General features: G+C 47.5%; 1 protein-coding gene across 1 annotated transcript; it reads right to left on the minus strand.

The window, feature by feature from the left end:
* Positions 1-916: 916 nt before the first annotated feature.
* On the minus strand, positions 917-27,470 carry INTS14 (integrator complex subunit 14). Its single transcript, XM_068275012.1, has 12 exons — positions 27,310-27,470; positions 23,717-23,977; positions 19,578-19,685; positions 18,779-18,934; positions 15,503-15,621; positions 15,168-15,310; positions 11,389-11,481; positions 11,165-11,309; positions 10,885-11,018; positions 8,768-8,886; positions 5,837-5,902; positions 917-1,585 (listed from the first exon to the last, which is right to left on the minus strand). The coding sequence occupies exons 2-12, from the start codon at positions 23,936-23,938 to the stop codon at positions 1,298-1,300; spliced, it is 1,593 nt and encodes a 530-aa protein (XP_068131113.1). The 5' UTR covers positions 23,939-23,977; positions 27,310-27,470; the 3' UTR covers positions 917-1,297.
* Positions 27,471-27,696: the final 226 nt, after the last annotated feature.

Raw genomic sequence — 27,696 nt, forward strand, 5'->3', positions numbered from 1 at the left:
TTTTTTTTTCTTTGTTCTATACCACTGACAGTCGGGCGTGAATGATCAGGGTCTGATACTGCTGCTTGTCTGCTGAGCAGCTTCTCCTGTGGAGACTTCAACAGAGTAACGATAGTGTCAGCTGTTAAGGATTCAAAAGTGTGACTCACTGATACAATCCTGTGGCCGCTCTATCCTTTTCTGATCGCTACTGTCATCGATCGGAAACGATCACTCATGCCCATAAACAGCTGAATTCCTACAGACCAATGCAATCAGAATAATAGAATCGAGACATTTTTTCACATCAATTCCATTGGATTGGTTAGCGGGAATTCAGCCATTAATGGTCGCCGCTGATAGTTTCCAATAATAAACTGCGGCATTCGGAAACTATTGATCGGCCACAGGATTGTATCCTCAATGTGCTCCTTAAAGGGATACTGTAGGGGGGGTCGGGGGAAAATGAGCTGAACTTACCCGGGGCTTCTAATGGTCCCCCGCAGACATCCTGTGTTGGCGCAGCCACTCCCCAATGCTCCGGCCCCGCCTCCGGTTCACTTCTGGAATTTCTGACTTTAAAGTCAGAAAACCACTGCGCCTGCGTTGCCATGTCCTCGCTCCCGCTGATGTCACCAGGAGTATACTGCGCAGACACAGACCATACTGGGCCTGCGCTGTGCGCTCTTAAGGACATCAGCGGGATCGAGGACACGGCAACGCAGGCACAGTGGTTTTCTGACTTTAAAGTCAGAAATTCCAGAAGTGAACCGGAGGCGGGGCCGGAGCATCGGTGAGTGGCTGCGCCAACACAGGATGTCTGCGGGGGACCATTAGAAGCCCCGGGTAAGTTCAGCTCATTTTCCCCTGACCCCCCTACAGTATCCCTTTAACAACATCAACATGCTGCGTTTTACCTCAAGATAACCAACAATCGTTTTGGGCGACAAAAATCTAGTCTTTATGTAACAAAGGGGCTTTGTTGGTGGGAATTAAGAAGGTAACCTGTTCTCTATAGTGGTCCTTTAACATTACAAACAGGTAACAGTAAGTCTTTGCATTGTGGCTGACCGGCGTGTGGATTCCTGTTGCTTCTGTACACAGTACATGTATCAGCAGATCCATACTTGGCATCCTCGTTTCAGTCAGCGCTGGCTGTTAAGTGGATACTAACTTATGAAATGTCTGTTTCCAGGAAAAGAAGTTCTGCAAGTCTGGAATGGTTTTCCCACCTGGAGATAAAATGTTAAGCCCTTCTGTTGGTACAAGTCCATTAGACCCTGCAGGGTTTTAGGAAGTCTTCAAGTATTTTAACTCTTCACATCCTGTCAGAGCCCCTGTCAGAGCCCCTATCAGAGCCCCTGTCAGAGCCCCGGCCGGAGAAGTCTGTCTGTAGAGGCACAATGTTATGGTCGAAGCTTGCATGGTCCGAGCTTGCAGTGCTGGCTAGCTTTAGCTGGGCTGCTGCATGTGAGAGCTGGAAGGCAGCATCAGGGTGGGCATTGTCAGGCAGCAAGGTGCATTCCCTCTCCAGCATGTCAGAAACCCCTTTCAGCAGATCCAGGAAGCCAAAAGCGAGGGCTGCTTTCCTGAGACGATTCAATTCCTGGTGAAAACAGGGTTAGTAGAAGAATTATGAAATGTAAAGAAGCAGCAGTGGGCAAGGTTCTCTTCTGGTAATGCTGACAAACTTGCGTTAGCTTGTTTTTACCGCAGGCCAATGCTACGCCAGTGGAAGCCTATGGGGCCTTTCACCTCGACGCTATGCGGCAGAATTGACGTAATCGCCGCAACCCTGATGCGAACATATACCTATGTAACATAGGTATATGTTCACATCAGGGTTGTGGCGGTTACGTCAACTTGCACAGCGAGGTGCGGTGGACTGGAAGTCATGTAAGTCTTCGGCAATGCGTATATTTTTAAAAATGTGTGCGTTAGCCTTGCGGCGTACATGTGCCGGAAGCGTATTATATCAATACACTTCTGCGCAATTTGTTTCTTGGGCCACATGGAGTGCTAGAAAGCTTCACCTCCTTCTTACCCTGCTGCCAGACAGGCATTACCGCATATTAACACAGAAATCATGTTTTTGGCGACCATCACACCACAACGCTATCGCTGATTTGCATTGTGGAACCGGCCTTAGGCCAGAGACATGCTGTGTTGCTTTGCAGGGGGAGACAAAGAACCAACAGAGCAGCACAGGGGTAATGTCACGCAGGAGTTGTGGGAGTGGGGAGAACAATGCTCTTGGCTAGCAATTGGCCAAATCAAAATTCCAGGCAGCTAGCCAAAGATTCAGTGGGCACCAGGAGCCTCTACACACGTTATATTCTCATTGTCAACTGCCTCAGCCAAGTTTCATTTATTGGTGTACGAAACTTGACCCCTCTTACCTATCTTCCCACAAATACTTGGCCAAGACACCCCTTTCCAATTATTAATAGGTCTGCAGGGTGACTGTTCTGACCACTCTCTAATGTCTATGGCAGGCTCTGACACATCGCTATCTAGCACATGTCACAGCACTGAAAAGGTGAACATCAGGGGAGAGCAAGTGTGCAGTTTTATTCAAGGTTTCTCTAACTAATCATAAATACTGTATTTTTCAGACTATAAGACGCTCCAAACTATAAGATGCACCCAGGTTTAGATGTAAAAAGAAAAAACATGGAAAAATGGTGTTATTTAACCTGGTGCGTCTATGATCCAGGGGCATCTTGTAGATTCCCCCCCCCCCTCCCAATTATTTTGTCCCCATGTATCCTCCTGTGTCCCCAGTATCTTATCTGCCCCCCCATCTCCCAGGTGTCCCCTGTGTCCCCCCCCCCTCATGTCCCCTCTGCCCCCCTGTGCCTCTAGTGTCCTCCTGTGTCCCATTCTCCCCCCGTGCCAGAGATGCACAGGAGGGCAGCTGGGACACAGGATGGCATGGGGCCAGGGAGATGGGAGACCGGTCAGAGGGGAGACAGGAGGGCAGCTGGGACACAGGATGGCATGGGGCCAGGGAGATGGGAGACCGGTCAGAGGGGAGACAGGAGGGCAGCTGGGACACAGGATGGCATGGGGCCAGGGAGATGGGAGACCGGTCAGAGGGGAGACAGGAGGGCAGCTGGGACACAGGATGGCATGGGGCCAGGGAGATGGGAGACCGGTCAGAGGGGAGACAGGAGGGCAGCTGGGACACAGGATGGCATGGGGCCAGGGAGATGGGAGACCGGTCAGAGGGGAGACAGGAGGGCAGCTGGGACACAGGATGGCATGGGGCCAGGGAGATGGGAGACCGGTCAGAGGGGAGACAGGAGGGCAGCTGGGACACAGGATGGCATGGGGCCAGGGAGATGGGATACCGGTCAGAGGGGAGACAGGAGGGCAGCTGGGACACAGCATGGCATTGGGCCAGGGAGATCTGAGACCAGTCAGAGGGGAGACAGGAGGGCAGCTGGGACACAGGATGGCATGGGGCCAGGGAGATGGGAGACCGGTCAGAGGGGAGACAGGAGGGCAGCTGGGACACAGGATGGCATGGGGCCAGGGAGATGGGATACCGGTCAGAGGGGAGACAGGAGGGCAGCTGGGACACAGCATGGCATTGGGCCAGGGAGATCTGAGACCAGTCAGAGGGGAGACAGGAGGGCAGCTGGGACACAGGATGGCATGGGGCCAGGGAGATGGGAGACCGGTCAGAGGGGAGACAGGAGGGCAGCTGGGACACAGGATGGCATGGGGCCAGGGAGATGGGATACCGGTCAGAGGGGAGACAGGAGGGCAGCTGGGACACAGCATGGCATTGGGCCAGGGAGATCTGAGACCAGTCAGAGGGGAGACAGGAGGGCAGCTGGGACACAGGATGGCATGGGGCCAGGGAGATGGGAGACCGGTCAGAGGGGAGACAGGAGGGCAGCTGGGACACAGGATGGCATGGGGCCAGGGAGATGGGAGACCGGTCAGAGGGGAGACAGGAGGGCATGGGGCCAGGGAGATGGGATACCGGTCAGAGGGGAGACAGGAGGGCAGCTGGGACACAGCATGGCATTGGGCCAGGGAGATCTGAGACCAGTCAGAGGGGAGACAGGAGGGCAGCTGGGACACAGGATGGCATGGGGCCAGGGAGATGGGAGACCGGTCAGAGGGGAGACAGGAGGGCAGCTGGGACACAGGATGGCATGGGGCCAGGGAGATGGGATACCGGTCAGAGGGGAGACAGGAGGGCAGCTGGGACACAGCATGGCATTGGGCCAGGGAGATCTGAGACCAGTCAGAGGGGAGACAGGAGGGCAGCTGGGACACAGGATGGCATGGGGCCAGGGAGATGGGAGACCGGTCAGAGGGGAGACAGGAGGGCAGCTGGGACACAGGATGGCATGGGGCCAGGGAGATGGGATACCGGTCAGAGGGGAGACAGGAGGGCAGCTGGGACACAGCATGGCATTGGGCCAGGGAGATCTGAGACCAGTCAGAGGGGAGACAGGAGGGCAGCTGGGACACAGGATGGCATGGGGCCAGGGAGATGGGAGACCGGTCAGAGGGGAGACAGGAGGGCAGCTGGGACACAGGATGGCATGGGGCCAGGGAGATGGGAGACCGGTCAGAGGGGAGACAGGAGGGCATGGGGCCAGGGAGATGGGATACCGGTCAGAGGGGAGACAGGAGGGCAGCTGGGACACAGCATGGCATTGGGCCAGGGAGATCTGAGACCAGTCAGAGGGGAGACAGGAGGGCAGCTGGGACACAGGATGGCATGGGGCCAGGGAGATGGGAGACCGGTCAGAGGGGAGACAGGAGGGCAGCTGGGACACATGATGGCATGGGGCCAGGGAGATGGGAGACCGGTCAGAGGGGAGACAGGAGGGCAGCTGGGACCCAGGATGGCATGAAGCCAGGGAGATGGGATACCGGTCAGAGGGGAGACAGGAGGGCAGCTGGGACACAGGATGGCATGGGGCCAGGGAGATGGGAGACCGGTCAGAGGGGAGACAGGAGGGCAGCTGGGACACAGGATGGCATGGGGCCAGGGAGATGGGAGACCGGTCAGAGGGGAGACAGGAGGGCAGCTGGGACACAGGATGGCATGGGGCCAAGGAGATGGGAGACCGGTCAGAGGGGAGACAGGAGGGCAGCTGGGACACAGGATGGCATGGGGCCAGGGAGATGGGAGACCGGTCAGAGGGGAGACAGGAGGGCAGCTGGGACACAGGATGGCATGGGGCCAGGGAGATGGGAGACTGGTCAGAGGGGAGATAGGAGGGCAGCTGGGACACAGGATGGCATGGGGCCAGGGAGATGGGAGACCGGTCAGAGGGGAGACAGGAGGGCAGCTGGGACACAGGATGGCATGGGGCCAGGGAGATGGGAGACCGGTCAGAGGGGAGACAGGAGGGCAGCTGGGACACAGGATGGCATGGGGCCAGGGAGATGGGATACTGGTCAGAGGGGAGACAGAAGGGCAGCAGAGACACAGGGCAGCAATGGAAGACAGAGGGTGCACTTATGGGGTACACCTTGGGACTATAAGACGCACTGACTTTTTACCCCCACTTTTGGGTGAGAAAAAGTCGGTCTTATGGTCCAAAGATACAGGAATCAGTAATGCTGTTGGATAGAGATTATCTGTAAGCAGCTACATTGTTATGTCCCAGACTGGATTCTTACCTTAGTAAAATATTCACACGTTACAGAGATGCATGGAGAGTAAGCCTAATTAATGCTCAGCTATCGTTCCCTTCCTCCTATACTTAATTCTGCCACATATCTGCATAGTACGATTGTCACCAAGGAAACCAGCAACAGCCACCAAATGTTCATCTTACTCTATAAATAACCATGCAGACAGATATTGTGAAGAGAATCTTACTTTGTAGAACGTCTGTGTTTTCTCTGGAAGTTTCCTAGCATTCCGTAGAATCTTCTGCACATCCGTCTACAGAACAAAAAAAGACAATTACAGAGTAACTTCCAGTAAAAAACATTCAGTAAAGTAATATTGCTTTCTAGGGAACACTGTCATAAGTTTAAAAATGTTGTATCCAAATCTGTCAAGGTAAAGAACTAACGTATGTTTTGTAGTCCCAAACAGTGTTGATGTTCAGGGGTCTTCCCCCCTCCCCCCAAAAACAGCATGTTTCGGAGCTAATCAGCACAATCCCGAAAGTGCACTGTCACTCTACTGAACTATAGCAGAAATGTTAGTTTGAAAGTCTATTGAGGTTATTGTACCCTTTGGAATACAGGAGAAAGTGCTATTTGGCAATTTACAACCCAGATCACAGACATTATGCATAATCAAAGCATAACTGAAGTAGGGATGATCAGAGATGCAAATATTTCCGATGTTCATGCAGGATTATGTAAATGTTTATGCAAATATATTGCAGCTTGAAAATGGACCAATCAATTTAAACCTTGGTGGTACTTGATTGGTCTATGATTGGTCCATTTTCAAGCTGCATACATTTGCATAATAAATGAACTCGGAAATATTTGCACGTTATTGATCATCCCTAACCTGAAGTGACATATGCAAAACAAATATGTATATAATTCCAGTTCTGTTTGGCACTTGCCTGTGGTTCCCTTCACAGTGTCTTTACAGTTAGGTGAAGTGAGGCTGTAGTATAATTCTCCCTACTAACTAAAGGTCATAAAACTTACTTACTTACATACTGTGAATTTACTCTTTCCACTGCCATGCAATAGTCAGCAGAATTTCAAACTGACACCAGTCATGAAGACTATTAGGGTTGTCATTTGCTAGCCATCACCTCTAGGGATTAATAGGAGTATAGTCTTGTCTTATGCTAGGTACACACCATACAATTTTCTGTTAGATTTACCAGTCAGATTTTTTCCAACATGTTGGAAAAAATCTACCTGGCAGGTAAATCTAATCTAACAGAAAATTGTATGGTGTGTACCTAGCATAACAGAGAATTAACCACTCACAACAGCATGTGAGAGCCAGCTAGTGTTAGAACAAGACATCTAGGACCACTGTAAATAGACTGAGGTGCCACAGTCCTTGCAAAGATGAAGGACGGACATTTGGCAGGAAGAAAAATCCACAAAAATCACCTACAGAAAATAGCAGAAGGGGGGTAAGAGATAGGGCAGTGCTGAATTAGTCAGCATTAGCGCTGTATTTTCTTTTGAGTTGAGTAAGGTTTTGATGCTAACCTGGCAGCATACTCTGCTGTTAGAGCTAGTTCTGCTAGGAGTAGAGTCCAGGACCGCAGATTGGGGCCCCACCAACTACTGGGGCCTCCCATGCTGGCTGCCCTCCCCATTCACACCTACAGATCAGCATGGCGACAAAGAGAGCTGTTCACAGCAACAGCGGACTTCAGATGTGGAAGTGATGTCACTTCCTACATTTGAGAATTATGTGCAACTTTGGGCCACAAAAACCTTAGCAGCACCCCTGGTAGTCACATGACTAGCTGATCAGCCACTGAAAGAGGAATGGATTGTGACCTCAAAGGGCATTATGTCACTTAGCATTAATTTGCAGTAATTACAGAATTGATAGGTCACTCATATCACTAATATCTCACTCATATCCCTAATTCACTAATATCTCATCATCATTGGTTTCTGATATAAATAAAAAAACAGCACATCCAGAATATATAAGTATACACTATTTCCTGCATACTTTAGCTTTTTGGAAAATAAACATATCTATGCTAATTCTGAATTAGAAGACTAAGCAGGGGTTCCATAAGTACTATGAATGGGGTCTGCAGTCATTGCTAGAACCCTCCCCTCCATCCCTCAGGATCACACAACCAGTGTGCCTCTGTCTTGGAGTCATTCCCAGACATAGGTCAGAAGGCTGACTAGAGACAGAGCTAGAACAATATTTAAGGAAAACCACAGACGAATGTAATTAAAAGATTTATACATACCTGGGTCTTCCTCCAGCCCCATCCGCACGGATCGCTCCCACGCTGCTGTCCTCAGTCCTCTCCAGCTCCGGGTCCCGTTAGTTCGGCAGTCGTGGCAAGTCTGACGCAAGCGCAGTGCGCTCTCCCTGGAGAATAGTATTACGCAGGCGCAGTACTCTTTTTCATCAGAGCGAGAAGGATGGTGCGCAGTGTGCTGGCTCAGATTGGGAGTGATCCATGCAGATGGGGCTGGAGGAAGCCCCAGGTATGTATAAATCTTTTAATTACGTTTGTCTCTGGTACACTTTAAAGGTTTTGTAGCTAATAATTAAAGCATATGTATTAAAGTTTAAATAATTCACATTTGCCGCTTAAAGAGAATTTGTATTAAAAAAAAATTCCCCTGGGGCCCATTATCCACCTCGGGATCCTATCGAGGCTTCCCCGATCCTGCTCTTTCCCACAGTGGTCTCGCTAGATGTCCACGAACAGTGGCCATGTCATTAATTACCTTCCCGACTCCAGCGCAGGCACAGTTGCGGCTCGGAAATAGCCGATCACAGTCAGGTCCGCTCTACTGCGCAGGCGTAAGATGCCTGTGCAGTAGCACGGACCCAAATGGGACTGCCTATTTCCGAGCCAAGTGCCAAAACAGCGCCACCCGCTGGAGCCAGGGAAGATAAATATTGCACACTCCAATAAATATTGCACAGCCTGGCAAATTGTCGGCTGTGTATTGCGAGAGCGAGACCACCGTGGAACGGAGGAGGATTGGGGAAGCCTCAATAGGATCCAGAGGCTTCCCCCTCCTGCGGTGAGTACCTCCCAGGGGCATTTTTTTTTTTTTAGTACAGAGTCTCTTTAAATGATACATAAAAGAATGCTCCATTAATATTAGTTACCTGCAGGCCGCTGGGTTTAATCCATACTGTTACATTTTGTGCATAGCTTCTCTTAGACTTGGGCTGCAATGGGAATGGGCTCTTGTTATCCTCCTCACCATATGGATTCTCTTTTGCATCTACAGAAGTAAAGGTTATATAAAAAAAATAATAAACACCAAACATAAAAACAAACTGTACATTTTCTCACCAAATATACAGTATAAAAATATAGGTCTAGGACTTAGTATGGGCGATTGTTGTAATCACAAAACACACACGCTTTTCTAAATCACGGAAGAGACAGAGCTACCCACCTGGCCATAGAGCGCCCACAGCGTGCAGGAACCGCTAGTGGTATGGGAAGCAACACCGACCTCTCCCAGAGCATCAGAGACAGTGCTACCCACCTGGCCATAGAGCACCCACAGCCTGCAGGAACCACTCGTGGTGTGGGAAGGAACACTGACCTCTCACAGAGCATCAGAACCAGCGCTATCCACCTGGCCATAGAGAGCCCACAGTGTGCAGGAACAGCTCGTGGTGTGGAAAGGAACACCGCCACTACAGCAGCATGAGAGCCAGCGCTACCCACCTGGCCATAGAGCACCCACAGTGTGCAGGAACAGCTCGTGGTATGGAAAGGAACACCGCCACTACAGCAGCATGAGAGCCAGCGCTACCCACCTGGCCATAGAGCACCCACTGTGTGCAGGAACACCGGCCACTACCACAGCATGACAGCCAGCGCTACCCACCTGGCCATAAAGCGCCCACAATCTGCAGGAACCACTCGTGGTGTTGGAAGGAACACCGTCACTATCGCAGCATCAGAACCAGCGCTATCCACCTGGCCATAGAGCGCCCACAGTGTGCAGGAACAGCTCGTGGTGTGGAAAGGAACACCGCCACTACCGCAGCATGAGAGCCAGCGCTACCCATAGAGCGCCCACAGTGTGCAGGATAGTGATGGGAATTCTGGCTCTTCTCGGAGAATCGGCTCTTCTGAATCGGCTCCCATTAAAGAGCCGGCTCTTACGGCTCTCAATCGGCTCTTCATTAAATATCACTGGACACCACTCAGAATCGGAGGAAAAGCCCCGCCCCCGTCTCCATGACAACTCCAGACTGCTTCGCTGACTGGGGCAATCCCTCCTGCTACTGTTCTGGCCTGCCCCATACACTCCTACAAGCTGCAAGAGGAGGACTACATCTCCCAGCATGCCTCAGCGCCCTTTATTACACAGCAAATCAGAGCTGTGTGGGGCGGCTGAGGCATCGGCTCTTTCAAAACTGAGAGCCGGCTCTTGTCGTTCACAGCAAAGAGCCGGCTCTTAGAGCTGGCTCGTTCGTGAACGACCCATCACTAGTGCAGGAACTGCTCGTGGTGTGGGAAGGAACACTGGCCACTCCCAGAGCATTAGAGCCAGCGCTATCCACCTGGCCATAGAGCGCCCACAATCTGCAGGAACCTCTCGTGGTCTGGGAGAGAACACTGACTCATTCACACTAGTCTGCCTAAACGAGGAGGGGAACAAGTGCCAGCATGCCTTGTCCCCGGGTAGTAGGACACAAGCCTAACTGTTGGAAAACCCTCACAGGTCTCCCAACAACAACTGAAGGTGAGATCATTCTTCGGACAGCTGGCCTCGTTTCTTTATTGAAGTCCTGAGTGCGCTCTCTTTTTCAAGCCACTTTGAGGAGAAAATAAAGAGCAGCATTAGGGACCACAAAAGACACTACTCTGCTTGCTCCACCTGTCCTGCACAGGAGTCTCAATCCATAATCTATTACTTGGCACACAAGAGGCAGAAGCTAGGGTTAGCAAAATCAGCAAGTAATTTACTGGAACAGCTACTAGAAGTTCTGATTTGCTAATCCCAACATCCGCCTTCTTGGTTGGGTATCTAGCGTACTAGGAGAATTTCTCATCACTACTGGAAATGCCCTTCACAAAATAATGATGTGGACACAGCATTCCAAGGTGTCTTCCACTAGAACCAAAAGGCTACTACCAGGTCTGGATGGAGATAATTTTAACTTTTTAATGGTCTGAATCATCTTGCAAACATATACAGAATTCTACTAAATTTCCCAGTTTAAAAAATGATTAACATTAATAGATGGGCCCATTATACCTGATATAGGCCCCAACTGTGACATTTTCCCCAACCACGGTAAAGGCTCAGGTCCAGGCTCATATAGAGACATCATTAAATTGGATTTCTTCTTGCTATCAGCTTGGGAATATAGCATTCCATGCCACTCTGATCTGCAGAGAAATGTGGGAATGGAAGCAGAGATAGGTTACAATGACTTCGCTTACAGACAGACAGACAGACAGACAGACAGACAGACAGACAGACACACACACACACACACACACACACACACACACACACACACACATTCTCTTACCCCAGCTGTACTAGGGCTACCATCCCCTCCACTTTCAGACTGCCATGGAGAAGTACACAAAAGTTTGGGATCTTTCCAGCAATCTGACTGGCAGAGTTCTCATCCTCCAAGTCATCTGCGAGTCCTGGCCCGATGTCATCACCCTCTGTGGAGAAATTAGATCATTGCTGGACACAAACTCAATCAACTGTACCTCATCTACGTCATCACAGCTCAGTGCTTACCTTTATTAAGAGCAATAGGTAGGACCAAGTGGCGAGAAAGCGCAGGAGGACTGGAGATGTCAGCAATATCAATAAATCCCACAATTTCCAGGTCTAGACAGAAAACACGAACAAAAACCCATGAACCGCCACTCACTTGCTATGTATAACTTTATTGCATCAAAAATGTGTAAAATCAGCAGCTAATACCCCCTCTAAACCTCCACCCATTAAAATCCCAATCCCACACTGGACACACATAGGAGCGCTCCTAGAACCAACCATACATATTCATACCACAATCGTCTCCAATGGATTGGCCAATCCTATCTATATGGAATAAGATTGAGGCAAATGCACTTCACAGAAAGTTCCACAAGGCAGTCTCTATAACACCTCTTCATGAAGGGTCCACTTTTGATAATTCAGCAATTAAGCAGTGTAAACATATTCCCAGGCTCAATCTTCCAGAGCTTAACTGTCATAGTTCAAACACCTCTATGCGAGTGGTAACTAGACAGAAAACACAGCAACAGCAAATTCTATATTATCAATTCAGGGTAATACAACCCAAAACCTCATCCTTCTGCTCCCTCCTGGTAGCTTTTGAAGTCAGCGATGTGACCATTAACCAGATTATTTGCTGCGAGGTGATTTTGGACACTTTCAATTGCTATGTCCATATGAACAATCTACCAAAGCAGACTAGCACTGTAACGAGCAAAACAGGAACATAGCTTGTTTCACACAATGAAGACTGGAGGCGCTTACACATGTTCTAAATACTGTAGAAACCCAATAATTACCGATACTACTTCAAAATAATATTTAGCAATAATAGTACTTCATCACTTTATAATGTAATTTTCAAAAATATTATACATATGTAATATTTGTAAATGGTTAAGTGCTGTTTTGTTTAGGTTTCTGAAACATAATGACCAATGGAAAACAAAGTTAATCCACAATGGATATGGAATGTAAAAGAAGTGAAAAATGTAATTTCATTTGTATTCAAACCATGCATCTGACTTAAAGGACTTACGAGGTGAAATGTCTAAAAAAAAAAAAAGGTTAGTACCTGTGTTTATTTAGTATCCACGGAGGACGCCATCCACGCCCTCCATTTACTTGCGCCGGGTCCGCCACTCTGATCCACACTACCGATTGCCTCCTGCCCGACCAACCACACCGCCCCGGTTCACATTCCACAACTAAAATGGCTGCCGGAGCTTGCAGTGGCTGCGTAGTCCGCATAGACTCGAGTGCGGCTGCGCAGCTCTAGGGCTCCTCCCGCCACGTCCTCGCTGCAGGCTGTCTCCTGTGCGTGGATCGGGGGTGGGGGGTGGGAGGGGGTTATTTCCTAGTGCTGCTCAGCCACACTCGTGTCTATGCGGACTGCGAAGCCGCGGCAAGCTCCGACGTCCATTTTAGATGTGGAATGAGAGCCCAATCCGGATGGTGGGTTCGGGAGCCGACTGGGGTCTGGATCAGAGCGGGGGACCCGGCGCAAGTAAACAGAGGGCGCGGATGGCATCCTCCGTGGATACTAAATAAACACAGGTACCGACCTGTTGGTTATTTTTGGGGGTTTTTTTAGACATTTCACCTGGTATGTCCTGTGGATCTGAGGTGAACTTTTACTCATTGCATAATTGTGTTAATTTCCTATGGTTTATAGGGCATTCCTCAAGCCAAATACTTTTTTGTTTTAGTTTGTTTTAATACTCTAATTCCCTATAAACTAAATAAACCACACCCACGGGTTTTCAGAGAGCCTTGGCAGTAGCAAGGGCTCATGGGAGCTCAGTCTGGGGAGGAGGAGGCGGAGGAGGTGTTACTAGCCATTGATTTCAGAGGCAGAGGGGAAGAGGGAGGATTAGGTTTTTTTCACAGGCTGAGTGCTTAAGATACAGATAAGCCTGCCTCTGTGTAATGTTTACAAACAACATGGCTGCTGCCATTGTATCACAGGAAGAAATAATCATTTTCTATTAAAGCTGTTTGCAGCTAGATTTGCTGTGTAAACCATCTAAACTTTAGATAAGATATATAGACAAGTTACGTGTTATAGTTAGTTTTTCATCTTGGATCCACCACTTAAGGACCAGGGGATTTTCTTCTGATTTTCTTCTGATCGGTGCTGAGTGGACTCTCCAGCCCGCAGCACCGATCAGGAAATAGCCAGGGCGATCAGACTTCCCCCCCCCCCCTTTTTCCCCCACTAGGGGGATGTCCTGCTGGGGGGGGTCTGATCGCCGCCGGCTACCTGCACTTTCCGGGGGGGGGGGGCTCTTCAAAGCCCCCCTCCGGAGCGCTTTCCGCCCTCCCTGGCTTTCCCTCCCTCTCCCTTACCCACAGCAGCGCCGTGTGATGTAAACAGCGGGGATTTCTTCCCCACGTGTTTACATTTTTGCCGGCGAGCCGCGATCGGCGGCTCTCCGGCTGTTCATGGAGACACCCTCCGTGAACTGGCACGGAAATGCTATACCACTAATGATTCGCCGACGCCTATGGGCGTTAGGCGGTCGTTAAGTGGTTAAAGAAAATCTGAAACCAAAATTGGGGAAAAAAAAAAAAAAAGATACTTACCTAAGGAGAGGGAAGGCTCTGGGTCCTAATAAGTCTTTCCAATCCTCTCATGGCCCCCGCGTTCCAGCGCTAATTCCCCCATTCAAATCTCCCACTGTGGGAGGCTTTGGAAGTCTTCAGGAGCCCAAGTGCTTCCAAAGACAGGCAGCTCTGTACTGCGCCTGCGTGAGAGAGCCTCCAGCAGCGGCAGAGAGCAGTCTGCGACCCGTCGACTCGGAGACAGCTAACGGGGGAGACCGTGAGAGGGACGGTAAGGCTCTATAGGACCCAGAGCCTTCCCTCCCTTTTTTTTTTTTTGAAATTTGGCTTCAGGCTCTCATTAACTCTTCCTGTACTGGACAACATGAAACTTTTTTTCTTTGTTAGACTTTTTTTCTTTGTTGCTAATGCTCTTTTTGTTATCTGTACTACACATACAATTCATTAGATCATAAGTTTATTTTCACTTCAGATTTGCTTTAAAGGGTCTTTGTAGGCCACTGTGAGATGAAAAACTACAGCAAGTAGCAAAAAACAAGTCTTTGACTAAATACACATTGCTTTCTGAAACGCGTCACCCATTTTTGTATGTCCTGCTTTGAAGTCAAATAAGTTCTGGAGTTTTATTGGAGAACTTTTGTGTTGCGGATTTATATTTTGCTACTTTCTGTGGATTGCCAAGAGGATAGGCCATTTTCCAGCACCATTGTGGCATAGTGTTGACACAAGCAGTGTCATTTTGTCTTGGACTGCTAGAAAAGATGGATTAACATACTATTCTGGGATTAGCAATAAATGCACCTCACAGAATCCAAGATTTTAATCAGTTTTCTGCAGAAAATAGATCAGAATAATTTGAAGCTACTGCTTGGTAAGGTTTGTATGACTGGATGCAGCACAAAACCATTCAACTACTGCTCAACTCGTGACAATGCCATCAATATTGCCCACCACTTATCTGGCAGCTAATCAATGTTCCCCATAATACAGGTCACACTTTCTCAGTCATTTTACAGCAATGGTGGAGACTTCAGACACCATTCAAAATCCTTGAATACTGTATGTTTATAATTGATCAGGACTGGCACAATAACAAAAGCAGTTGAAGACAAAAGCTGGGTTGCCCATCGATAAAATAGAAGTGCATTTGCTGTATATAAATAATAAGATTTCTGTATATCAAGTAAACACTACTACAATGCTTTGTACCGCAATGTGCATCCATGTACCTGTGCTAATAGATTTAGGTATTGGATCAGTCTCTTCATCTAGGACCACAGATTCAGGCCTGGGGAAGACCTGGACATCAGAAGACAGGTTCCCACACCTCAGCACTGCATGGAACGGAGTGTATGCCACATCAATGAGCTTTCTGCAGGAGAAGCAAATGCTGCGTTAAGCTGATTGAGCTAAACATTGTTTATGGAGTGTATAAATCCAGCACCAGCAATACTCTGACTATAATCCTCTCACATGATAACTAATCTCTCACAAGCCAGGCAATATCCAACACTAAATTAACTTACAGACATCTTAGAATCCACAGGTCACAAGGCTCACTTACCCGAACATGGACTGGACGTTCTTTAGGCAAAGAGGACCATCTATGGTAAAGATCTGGCCCTCTCCATTATTCAAGTCGATTAGCCTCTCCAAAGCATCCAGAGAGTCAGAGCTCTGCAGCTGTGGGAAAACCATGAGCAACATGAACATAAAAATCCATTCTTGCTTACAAAATAAGCCCCAAATATGAGCAAAAACATAAATAAAATGTATTCTAGAAAGAAACAGTAAGAAGCATAAGTAAATGTAAGCATGGACTCTTGTCATGCCAGCTGTGTAAAGCAGACCTCCAGTTTTGTATGCTACTTTCTTCACTCCAAATTAGAATTTCATCTAAAATTACATGAGGGTAATAAAGGGTTAGATCTCCCATTTAGCTTTTACTGATAGTTTACTGCAGTGACCTACTGATCAGATTTCTCCTCGCGTCCTGGCCTAGCAATTCAGCAACACAGGAAGTGTACAGAAATCTTCCCAGGATTTCTCCTCATTAGTCACTAAATTTGTCACACTTTTTGATTTGGCCAGGCCCTCTCTTAACGGAATCTTATCAGCGGCATAGCTAAGGAGTTGTGGGCCCCAATGCAAGTTTTACAATGGGGCCCCCCAAGCACTCTATAGATAACAATTGATATGGGGCACCAAAACCTGCCAATGGCAACTACAGTGTCAGAGGTGCAAGAAGGGGATGGGAACAGCTTGTTAATGATTACCACTATTCAAAGTATCTATAGAAGTGATTATTATGAGCACAGGACCAATAGAGAACAAATATTGCAGTTGAGGGAGGGCCCTGATGCGGTTTCAACCTCTGCACCCCCTATTGCTACGCCCCTGAATCTTATGCATTATCCCCAAGAACCTTTTGGCCTTTTTTCAGATTTAAGGTAGATCTCCACTTCTTCAGTGTGTCTACCCCAACCTAATGTCTGTACAAAGCTGTGAACACACAAGCATGATTTACAGGAGTGCCCAATAACGTGCAAAAGGGTTTTTATTAACCTTTTAAATTCCTTGTAGGTGACTAGATGTCTAAAATCAATGTACAATTACATAGCCATCCATGTTTAAAAAGAAAAAAAAAAAACAGGTCCATCAGGTTCAGTCTTTTGAGTCTCACTGCACCTCAATCGAGAGGGAAAAAAAGCCACAGGGGCAGAACCTCCATGACAACCATGGTATCACCTTACCATAACTAGCAATCAAGGTACATAGTTATCTAGGCTGAGAAAGACATGTCAACCTTTTGAGCCTTTCTGTACTTCAACCTAGGGATAGGAAGAGTCAGAAGGTTAAAACCAGGGCTGTGGAGTCGGAGTCAGAGCAATTTTGGGTACCTGGAGTTGGAGTCGGTGGTTAAGGTAAACTGAGGAGTTTGAGGATTTTTGAACCAAATCCATAGCCTTTGTAAAAATTAGACTAAAGGTCCGTACACACGCCGGACTGCAGGCAACGACGGGTCCGTCGTCACCTCCCGCTGGGCGGGCGTTCCAGCGACAGTCCGGTGTGGGTACAGTCTGTCTGCAGACTGATACGGCTGTTTCTGAGCGATCCGCCCGCCGGATCACTCAGAAACAGCCGTATCAGTCTACCGACAGACTGTACACACGCCGGACTGTCTGCTGAAAACCCGCCCAGCGGGAGGTGACAACAGTCCCGTCGTTGCCTGCAGTCCGGCGTGTGTACGGACCTTAAGGAGTCTGAGCGATTTTGGGTACCTAGAGTCAGAGGTTTCATAAAATAAGTCATCGGATGATTTTTGTACCGACTCCACAGCCCTGGTTAAAACAAAATGATCATGTGAGCAGATGAAGTATCACTGTGCTACATCTAGTAATTAGTGGTGAATATTTTTCAAAGCAAAAAAATAAAAAAATAAAAAAAAAAAAGGATTCAAACCCCCTTTGCATGTAAGCATATAAATACACATCCTTTTGATAAAGGTAAATGGTAGGAAAGACTGCTGAGGGTTCCTGGAAAAGGGTGAAAGCTTAGCTATTGAGTACTGCTCCATCTCCAGAGCTTCAGCTGAGGGTTCCTGGAAAAGGGTGCCTAAAGCCTGGTACACACATCCTATTTTGATTGGCCAATCACTTACCAATTTTACCACTCTTATGTAATATGAGGACAACAGATATTGAATACTATGAGCAGATTGTGTAGGTAAGCTCTCATACTTTCAATGCTGCGGAAGATGACACTATATAAATACTAAATAATAATACTACTACATGGAGGCATGGAGGTGGTAAAATTGGCCAATGATTGCCCAATCAAAATTGGGTGTGTGTACCAGGCTTACCTATAGAACACTGCTCCATCTCCAGAACTTCAGCTAAGGGCCCCTGGGAAGAGGTGTAATACTACCTATAGAGCACTGCTTCACGTCCAGGGAACTGAGAGAAGGTAAGAGACTAACCTATAGAGTACTGCTCCATCTCCAACACTTCAGCTAATTAGACCTGGGAGAAGCTAAGAGACTACTTATAAAGTACTGCTCCATCTCTAAAACGTCAGCTGAGTGGCCTTAGGAAAAGGTGAGAAACTACCTATAGAGTACTGCTCCATCTCCAGAACTTCAGCTAAGGGCCCCTGGGAAGAGGTGTAATACTGCCTATAGAGCACTGCTTCACGTCCAGGGAACTGAGAGAAGGTAAGAGACTAACCTATAGCGTACTGCTTCACCTCCAGAACTTCAGCTCAGGGCCCCTGGGAAAAGGTAAGACACTAACCTATAGAGTACTGCTTCATATACAAAACTTCAGCTCAGGGCCCCTGGGAAAAGGTAAGACACTAACCTATAGAGTACTGCTTCATCTCCAAAACGTCAGCTGAGGGGCTCTAAGAAAAGATAAGAGACTACCTATAGAGTACTGCTCCATCTCCAGAACTTCAGCTAATTAGACCATGGGAGAAGCTAAGAGACTACTTATAAAGTACTGCTCCATCTTTTAAACGTCAGCTGAGGGGCCCTAGGAAACAGTGAGAAACTACCTATAGAGTACTGCTCCATCTCCAGAACTTCAGCTAAGGGCCCCTGAGAAAAGTGGAGGGTGGAGGACGAGCAGAAGTAAGCCACCAGTGCATGCTGCAGTACATAAGGGTGGTCAGGCTTGATTTTTCAGCTTGCCCAACCATAAAAGAGCTGTTGGCAGACATTGGAGGACAGGTGTCACTTGTAAAAGGCACCATAAATTTATCTCATGCAATTTTTCCAGGTGACAAGTGTGTGAGGCCTTCAGTTTTAGTAAGCTTATAAAGATTGGCCTTGCCTCACCTCTTCTAGATTTGCCATACACATGATATAAAGCTTGGAGGGAAAAGGAAATGGCAGAGGGAAGCGGTTGCTGTCACTGCGCTGATTCAGAGTTGACAGAGAATGCTGCAGAGATCCTTTTCCAATGCCCAAGCAGCCATCTGTCACCAGGACAACCTAAAAAAATAATCACAAAATAACACAATTCTTTTATATGACCGTTATTCATACAAAACATTTATTCATGAATACGCTTTAGTTGTTAAAGAGGTTGAAAGGCATTCACATAAAAGGGTCAGGCTACTCAAATGGAATATTTCAGTCATTGTGGTGTCTTTGGGGTTTCTTGTATGTTCTAGTGTCTTCCTTTGGCAAAATATTCCTGGCATAGATCCTAGATATATATACCTGGCATAGATCATAGATCTGGATTTTCCGACTCATTCTGTCACAATCCTAACAATTCAAAATGTATTACAAGAATCGGAGGAGAGCTGTACCACCTATTATTGAACTAACAGATACTGCAGACAGAAGCTGGATGAAGTTCACAGCAGAGTCTAAAGGTGGCCACACACGATACAAGAAAATTAGAAAATTATCCACCAGCAGCATGATAAAAACAATTGGGTGTTCACGAAAAATTGAAACTTTTTTTTTTTTTTTTTTTTTTTTAGAAATCTGATCAAATTTCTGGTTTTCTTCTATAAAAGTTGATCAGGAGTAGCTGAATAGTAAAATAAAGCGGATTTATAAAGACATCGCACACAAGCTCATCACACTCTAAGGGCCTTACGTATGAGGCTAAATATAAACTCACCTGGCAAGGAATACCTCCACCCCATTCCTGTTGGACCACATTGGACACCCCTTGAAGGGCAGACTCTAAGCAGGTCTTATCGTAATCATCTATATTGCTTAGTGCTTCCTGAGAAGAAAAGAAACTCAACAGTGTAAGATATTTTTTTCTATTAATAAAAGACAATTTATAGAGGAGGGTGCACATCTTTCTCAATTATTTGGAAACAAGTAAAGAACTACAGAGCACTAGAGAGCATAAGCAAGCCAGACACCTGGACTGAATTTTTTGGGGGGAAACGTTTGCTATTGGCAGACTAGGGGTTGCAACCTTTGCTTGTGTGATATGAGAGCACAGTAGAGTTGCTCTACAGGTCAGCGTAGTATATTTGAACTGGAAGGCACAGGAATACCCCTCAGTGAGATTTAATGAAAAAAATTCAGGCTATCCCGGACTTAAAGTGTACCAGAGATTTATTGTTAAAAAGTGTACCAGAGACTAAGAAATTGAACGTATCTATACATCCCCAAGCCCCATAAGCTCGTCTTCCGCGGTCTGCCGTTCAGCCCCGGTAACTGGCTCAGTCAGGTCTTCTGTGCATGTGTGGACCTCCCGTGCATGCGCAGTAGACCCATCTGACGCGACTGAGGCAGTTACCGGGGCTGAACGGCAGACAGCGGGAGGATGGCAAGGGACTCACACGTGCTTATGGGGCTGGAGGAAGTACCAAGAAAGTATAGATTCATTCTATTTTTTAGTCTCTGGTTTACTTTAAAGACAGGCTTTTGCTGTGGGTGCATTAAAGCAATACTGAAGCGACCCTGAAAAAAAAAGATAGATAGATACACCTATGTAGAGGGAGGGCTCTGGATTCCATAGAGCCTTTCCAGGTTCTCCAATCCCTTGGTCCACCGCTGTCCCCCGTTGATATTCCATGCCATCTGGAATCTTCAGAAGTGCTTGTGTCCCTGAGTGGTTCTGAAGATGGGTGCATCCATACCAAGCGTGCGCAAGTACATGGCAACACAAATACTTCAGAAGCCTTTGCAAACAGTTAGTTGAATAATTTGGGGGGGGGGGGGGTAGCAATGGTGGACCCAGGGCATGGAGAGAGAACTGGGAAGGCTCTTTGGGATCCAGAGCCTTCCCTCTACATGGATGAGTATCTAACCCTTTTTTTTTTTCCAGGGTCGCTTCAGTATTAACTTTAACCTCCCTGGCGGTATGATTATTTTCAGATTTTAGGGTCTTTTCTGAACGTTTCAGATACTAAAACCAGGGGAAAAAAATCATGCCGCCAGAAAGACAGCAGCAGCCCCAGCACTCACTCACTCACCGCCCTTGGCTCCAGCGCTGCAATCTTACCTCCGTCCTCCAGGTGGCACTGTAACCCTTTGGTGAGATCAATGATGGCGATCTCACCAGAGTGATTCGGAGCCTCCGTGGAGAGGAAGTAGAATGGCTGCCTGCATCTGGATCTCCCGAGAGGTGAGTAAAAATGCCTGCTGCACTCCATTGCTCTGCATTGAGCTCCCGGTGGCTAGCCTGAGCGTAGCTCGGGGTTAACGCCAGGGAGGTTAAAGTGGACCCAAATTAAAAATACAAGATTTCAGAAATAAAATCTATTTTCTAAATTATAATGATATATAGCAGCCTTTTTTCAGCTGCATGATGACAAATATAAAATATTTTATATTTATTGGAGGAACCCCTCCCTTCCTTTTCATATTGCCGGGATTTTTCCGGCAAACTGGTGGAGGAGATAAAAAACAAAAACAAAACACAGGCTGCTACTGATGATGTCACAGGGGAGGTTATCTCAGCTTGTGTGAGATTTCACATAGACGGTGCCCCTGTGAGGGAGGGTAGCTGATGACAAACACACCCATGATCTAAAACCTCCTACTAAGCTCAGAAGTAATGGCTGCCACCTGTATAACCCTAGTTATGAAAAGAGAAGGGTGAAAACCATGCACTGAAATGCTCATAGGCTTGAAGGAGTGTTTACTTATCTTTGTATGTGTCAGAGTGGTGCAACTAAATATTTTGAATTAAAAAAAATGTTTGGTTTGGGTCCGCTTTAATGTGACTGCAATGTAACGAATGCTAATCCACTGACCTTTCAATAATTCTCACTTTATTCTGATACTAGGTGACCTAAGCCCGTTTAAAAAACGGGCTCTAGGTCTGTGTGGAATCTCCATCCCCTCTCCCACCCCCCCCTCTCCTCCACTCCCCTCCTCCGCCGCAGTGTCACCACGCATGCGAGCGTGCACCCGTCGCGCGTGCTCGCCGCCCACTGACCCGCCGCACGCCCGCTGACCCGCCGCCCGCTCGGCTCCCTGGTCCCACACTATCCCTGTGTAGCGTTGTCCGTGCTGCGCAGTGCGCACAACGGTTCAGCACGGACAGCGCTACACAGGGACAGCGCACGGACACAGGGGTTTTATTATAGAGGATGATGCAGACATGGGTAAAGACAATTGTAAGAAAAAATCCAGTTCAGGGTTGCTGGATCAGTTATGTTCTTCCGGGCTCTACACTGGTTTCCCAAATCCATAACCTTAATTCGTATACCTCACAAGACAGCTTACAAATACTGGTAAAATTAGCTTACAATGGAGAGTCCTTTTAAATAAAATGAAAAAATAAGAACTGCTTCTCAACACAGAAAGCCTTAAAGAGACTCTGTAACAAACTTGTCAGCCTTAGTTCTTCTATCCTATAAGTTCCTTTGCCTGTTCTAATGTGCTCTGGCTTACTGCAGCTTTTCCTAATTGCACAGTGGCTGTGTTATCTCTGTTATATGATCTAATCTGTTTTCTTCTGTAGGCACAGTCAGGCTAAAGCTGGAATGTGTGGAATGTGCAGGGCTGCTTGTGATTGGTAGAAGCTATACACACCCCCTCCAGGCACCCTGCAGGCTCTGTATGACTCACACACTCTGCTTATGTGAGCCTATCAGAAGCTGGTTAGTTTGTTTGTAAACACTGCCTAAAACTGTTAATTACAAGCCAGGTTTGCAGCAGAGAGTGGCAGAAACAGCACAGAGGGGCCCAGGAGAACATAATGAATAGAATGGTATGCTTTTTGCTGTAAAAATGTTAGAGTACAGATTCTCTTTAACAGGTATACAGTATGTAAGCATAAGCAGGGGAAAAATCCTACAGAGATATTTTAATGCTTTGAACACAAACAACCCAGATTTGATAAACTTCTTATAGAAGTTTTCTCACAGGAGATCAATAAAACACTATTAGCAAGTAAAAACGCAGCCAAAGTAAGCTGTCCCAAATTAATGTACAGAAGGTATAAATGCAGTGATGCTGCTTGCCCCAGGCAAACAAAGTTGCCTCTTGGGGCCTCACACACAGAAGGGGCCTCCCATGCTGCCAGAGCCACCCTGACTGTGACTGCCTCCCTGTCATTCACAGCAACAATGAACAGAGGGGAAAGTGGCCTGGAGTAAACTTCGGATGCGGAAGTGAGGTCATTGCTCACTTCCTGCATGTGAAGTCTGCTGCACAGTTATGCGCTGCTCTCCCCTCTTTGGGACGCGGTTTATTTGCAGGACTGTGAATGTTTGGGATGGGGAGGTAGCAGGAAGCTATATACCCAAACTGACATCACTATCATACACTGGGGACACACATTTGGCTAACTATACTAGGTGTGGCTATCTAACTTGGGGAACTCCTTGGCTACCTATATTGAAGGTGGCTAAATATACTGGCAGGGCACCTTGGCTATCTACACCAGGGGACACTTAGGCTAGCTATTTTGGGGGTAGCTAGCTATACAGGGGAGGCCATCACCTCAGTAGCTGTACAGTCATGCAGATGAATTATTGTACAAACTACGCAGAAACACAAGCCTCAATGTTCTCCCCAGAAGTTTTTTCCAGCCGGGTGGCATGAAATAGTAGCCGGGTGGCATGAGATGAGAGAATGCAGGGCCAGGGCTTCCGTGAGCAATTATGCTTACAGAATAGGAGGAGGTGAGCTAATGACAGCCGGGTGCTCATCAAAACTAGCCGGGAGCCTGGGGAGAACACTGAGCCTAATGGAGACTAAAGAACTTCTATGTGTTTCCATTACTTATTATACATACTGGTTTGTCTGGAATTTCCCATTAGTAATATAGAAAGGAATAGCTTGTACCTGCAATGTGTTGTAATCTCGGGTGAAAGGAACCATTAGTTCCCACAAAGAAGAGAAAACAATCAGTGATGTGAACTCCAGCTTATAGTTGGTGGCCATGTGCTCAAAGAGCATGGTGAGACCGTGTGCTGCCAGGTGCTTGCGCTGGAATTCTTCCGTCCCATCCACTGGCACCGGCCTGGTCATGGAGAGGGACACATCCATCGCCACCACGGTAGGCATGATGCCTGAAGAGACTTCCACACAATCTAGCCAGGAAACCTAGAACACACAAGAATCGTAACAATGAAATAATAGTCACTCTTAAACACACAGGCATCCAGGAAGTTGTTGCTATAAATCCTTCTGGACAGCAGCCTCTGGCCCCTTATGGACCAAAGCCCTTTCTATATTTTTTTTGGAGCGATTACTGTGTTTGGCAACAGCCCCATAGAATTGTATGGGCAGTGAGTTGACATGCAGAATTACTCTGTCACGCAACTGAGCACTGTGAATTAGCCTATAAAGAGGAAATAAAGAACAGTGATGAAAACTTAACGAGAATGCTCTTCCCCATTCTATATAGTAAAAAAAATAAAAAATTGTGTTCCTGTCTCTTGCACTATTAGATTTACCCATTAATTGTCACAAAAGAAAGTGAGGAAAATTATCCCAGGAAATTATACACACAGAAAATAATAATAATAATAATAATAATAATAATAATAATAATAGTAGAAAGACACAAACAAACAAAAAAACCAAACAAACAAAAAACAACCCCCCCCCCCCCCCCCCCCAAAAAAAAAAAAAAAAAACACGAGAAGGCATTTAAAACATTATTCCATGCTATTCAAACCCAACAGACCCATCAGTAGCTCAGTAGTGAGACTGAATGCTCCCCCTCCCCGCCTGTAATTGCGCGTTGCGCCAGAGGTACCCGATCGGCTGCCGCAAAGTCAACAGCGTGTTACTGTCAAGACTTCCTTGGTGATGCAGTGGCAGCAGAAGTAATGAAAGTCAAAGGGCGAAAAAGAAATTTTAAATATGTTGGAGGCGCGCATCCATGGAACAATGTGAAATATGATGGCGAAACCTGGGAATCTCAGTGACCTACTTCCTGTCCAGCAAGTAGAACGTCACGGGGCCAGGGGCATGTAGTGGGCCTGGCCACTGAGTTTGCAGTGCGATGCACCAGGCACAATACATCATTCATATGACTCTGCGGCAAAGTGTGCTGACAGAGTCATATGCATAGCAACTATGAATATGATCCTTCCGGCTCACTCTTTGCCGCAGAGTCATATGAATGATGTTTCATGCCAGGAGCATCGCACCGCAAACGCAAGGTGTAAAACTGGCCTTAAACAATACCAGCTGCCTGGCAGCCCTACTGATCTCTTTGGCTGCAAAAGTATCTGAATCATGCACCTGCCTGGCAGCCCCATAGAGGCTGGAGTTCAAAGACTTGGTTGCACTTCGAGAGTGTGGCTGAAGTCTGTGAACTTTTTGCAAAATGTATTCAACTGCCCTGCAGGAGATCACAGAATTGGGAAAGACACGGGGAGACATCAGAAAATGCAGGAAGGTAAGTGATCTTAAAGGGGCTGCAGCACTTTAGTTCATTGCCATGTTTATTTTTTCACTTCAGGTCTACTTTGATAAACACCGACTTAACACTACAATACTGTAGAGAAAGCTGAATTCACAGCTTGCCTCTATTTATAATACAGCCAGTGAAGTCCCAGCGACAGCAAGATAGAGAATGGTTCACAGCAGAAAAACTTAAAGGACTACTGTAGGGGGAAAATAACTTACCTGGGGCTTCTAACGGTCACCCGCAGATGTCCTATGGTGGCCATAGGAGCCAATCACTGATGTGCCGGTCCCCGCCTCCAGTTCACTTCTGGAATTTGCAACTTTAAAGTTGGAAAACCACTGCACGGCCACGTCCTTGCTCCCACTGACGTCACCGGGAGCGTACTGCGCAGGGGCAGACAGTACTGGGCCTGTGCAGTACACTCCCGGTGATGTCAGTGGGAGCAAGGACACTGCCACTCAGGCTCAGTGGATTTCCGACTTTAAAGCCGCAAATTCCGGAAGTGAACAGGAGGCAGGGACCAGAGCATCGGTAAGTGGCTGCGCAGGCTCAGGACATCTGCAGGGGACAGTGCTGCGTAATAAGTTGGCGCTTTATAAATACAATAAATAAATACATTAGAAGCCCCAGGTAAGTTCAACTCTTTTTCCCCCTACAGTACTCTAACTTCTTAGCGACTGCTCCACGCTGATTGGAATGACCAGCGCGGCAGCCCCAGGACCATTCCACTTGGCGTGAATGGCTTTGGACAGTGATTGCAGAGGATCGCGCACACCAATGAGCACGAATCCCTGCTTGAATGACGGACCCCCGCTCAGATGATGGAGCGCCGCTCCGCCATCAGTCTCCCAGCAGAGATCGCCGCTAGGAGACTGTTAGACGGCTAAACCGCCGTCTAATAACAGTGTACAGCACTGCGATCTAAGGCAGCGATGTACTGGAGACAGCCGTGTGACACGGCTGGCCCCCTAGGGGAGACAGGAGCGAAAGGCTGTCAGAGGCTGAAGTCTGTGACAGACGATTGCTGTCATAGGCAGGCAAAGGGAAGGAGGGAGGCACCTGGGTAAAAAATAATAAAAAAAAAAAAAAGTAATATTTAATAAAAAAAAATGTATATAAAAAAAAAAAAAAAAAAAAACAACCTGGGAGCGATCAGACCCCACCAACAGATAGCTTTTTGGTGGGCAGAAAAGGGAGGGGGTTCACTTGTGTGCTGAGTTGTGCGGCCCTGCAGTGAGGCCTTAAGCCCCATCTACACCATGGGACATTGAAGCGATCCGGCGGCTCGATTAGCCGCCGGATCGCCTCTTCCGCGTGCCCGCCGCGTCCCCGCTCGCCGCGCGTGCGCCGCATTCGATTCCCCGCTCGTCCCCGCCGGCGCCGCTTATCTCCCGCACGATTCCCTGCCATTGTCCCGCATCAGCGGCTCGATTGATAAGGAGCATTGCGGCCACATCTACGCGTGTAGATGCGGCTTTAAAGGGAACCTAAACTGAGAAGGATCCCTCTCAGTTAAGATTCACTTTAAAGCTGCAGTGGCCTATTTAGTAAAAATTGGCCTGGTCACTAGGGGGGTTAAACACTACGGTCCTTAAATGAGCATCTAATGACTTTCCACACCATCCAAAACAGAAATCATTCCTAGACTTAGATTTCCAATATCTTCTTATTATTCTTATGGTGAACTGCCATATATGGCAGATGTGAGGGATAGGAGGATTTGTATGCAAATGGGAAGCAGTTCATGTCCATACAGTCCATGCTTTCCCAGCCCCTCGATTATCAATTTTAGGGAGAGCCACACACCCTACCGTATGTATGCTGAGATTTGTAGTTCTCCAAATCAGCAGCCCTGCACACACGTCAGCAGTGTTCTATGTAAGGACAGCACAGAGCTACAAGCAATGTCTCAGTAGAACTACAGCTCCCAGCATGCTCTAGGCTTATATGCTGCCATAGCTGGAAGGCAACCAAATCTCGGGCACAACGGAGCCTAGCTTCCCCGTCCACTTACCTCTCTCTTTCTTCTATATTTTCTTATTTTTCTTCTACGGCGTTACATACAGACCGGACACCTTTCAGGCGCACACCAGCACTTGTGCAGCACTGAAATCATACCCCGCAAGTTACGCTGAACTATGGTTCCAGACTGCTGTAGTTCTTTGTCACAGGGGAAGAAGTGGTGTTTGTTGCGGACGCATCATTAATTTCTAGTTCAGTCCCTGCCAATATGCCAGCATTATGTAATAAAGTTTCCAGGGACGGCGGCTACAGGGTTGTCGCACAGAGGAATGTTGTCTGTTCTGACATGCGATTCTGGGGGGGGGGGGGGGGGGGGTACTTATATGCAATTCACGTTTTCTCCTAGGTAATCGATAAAAGGCCCCTGAAGGAAACCTAA

This window comes from Hyperolius riggenbachi, chromosome 3 (genome assembly GCF_040937935.1).
Source record: "Hyperolius riggenbachi isolate aHypRig1 chromosome 3, aHypRig1.pri, whole genome shotgun sequence".
Classification (NCBI taxonomy): Eukaryota; Metazoa; Chordata; class Amphibia; order Anura; family Hyperoliidae; genus Hyperolius; species Hyperolius riggenbachi.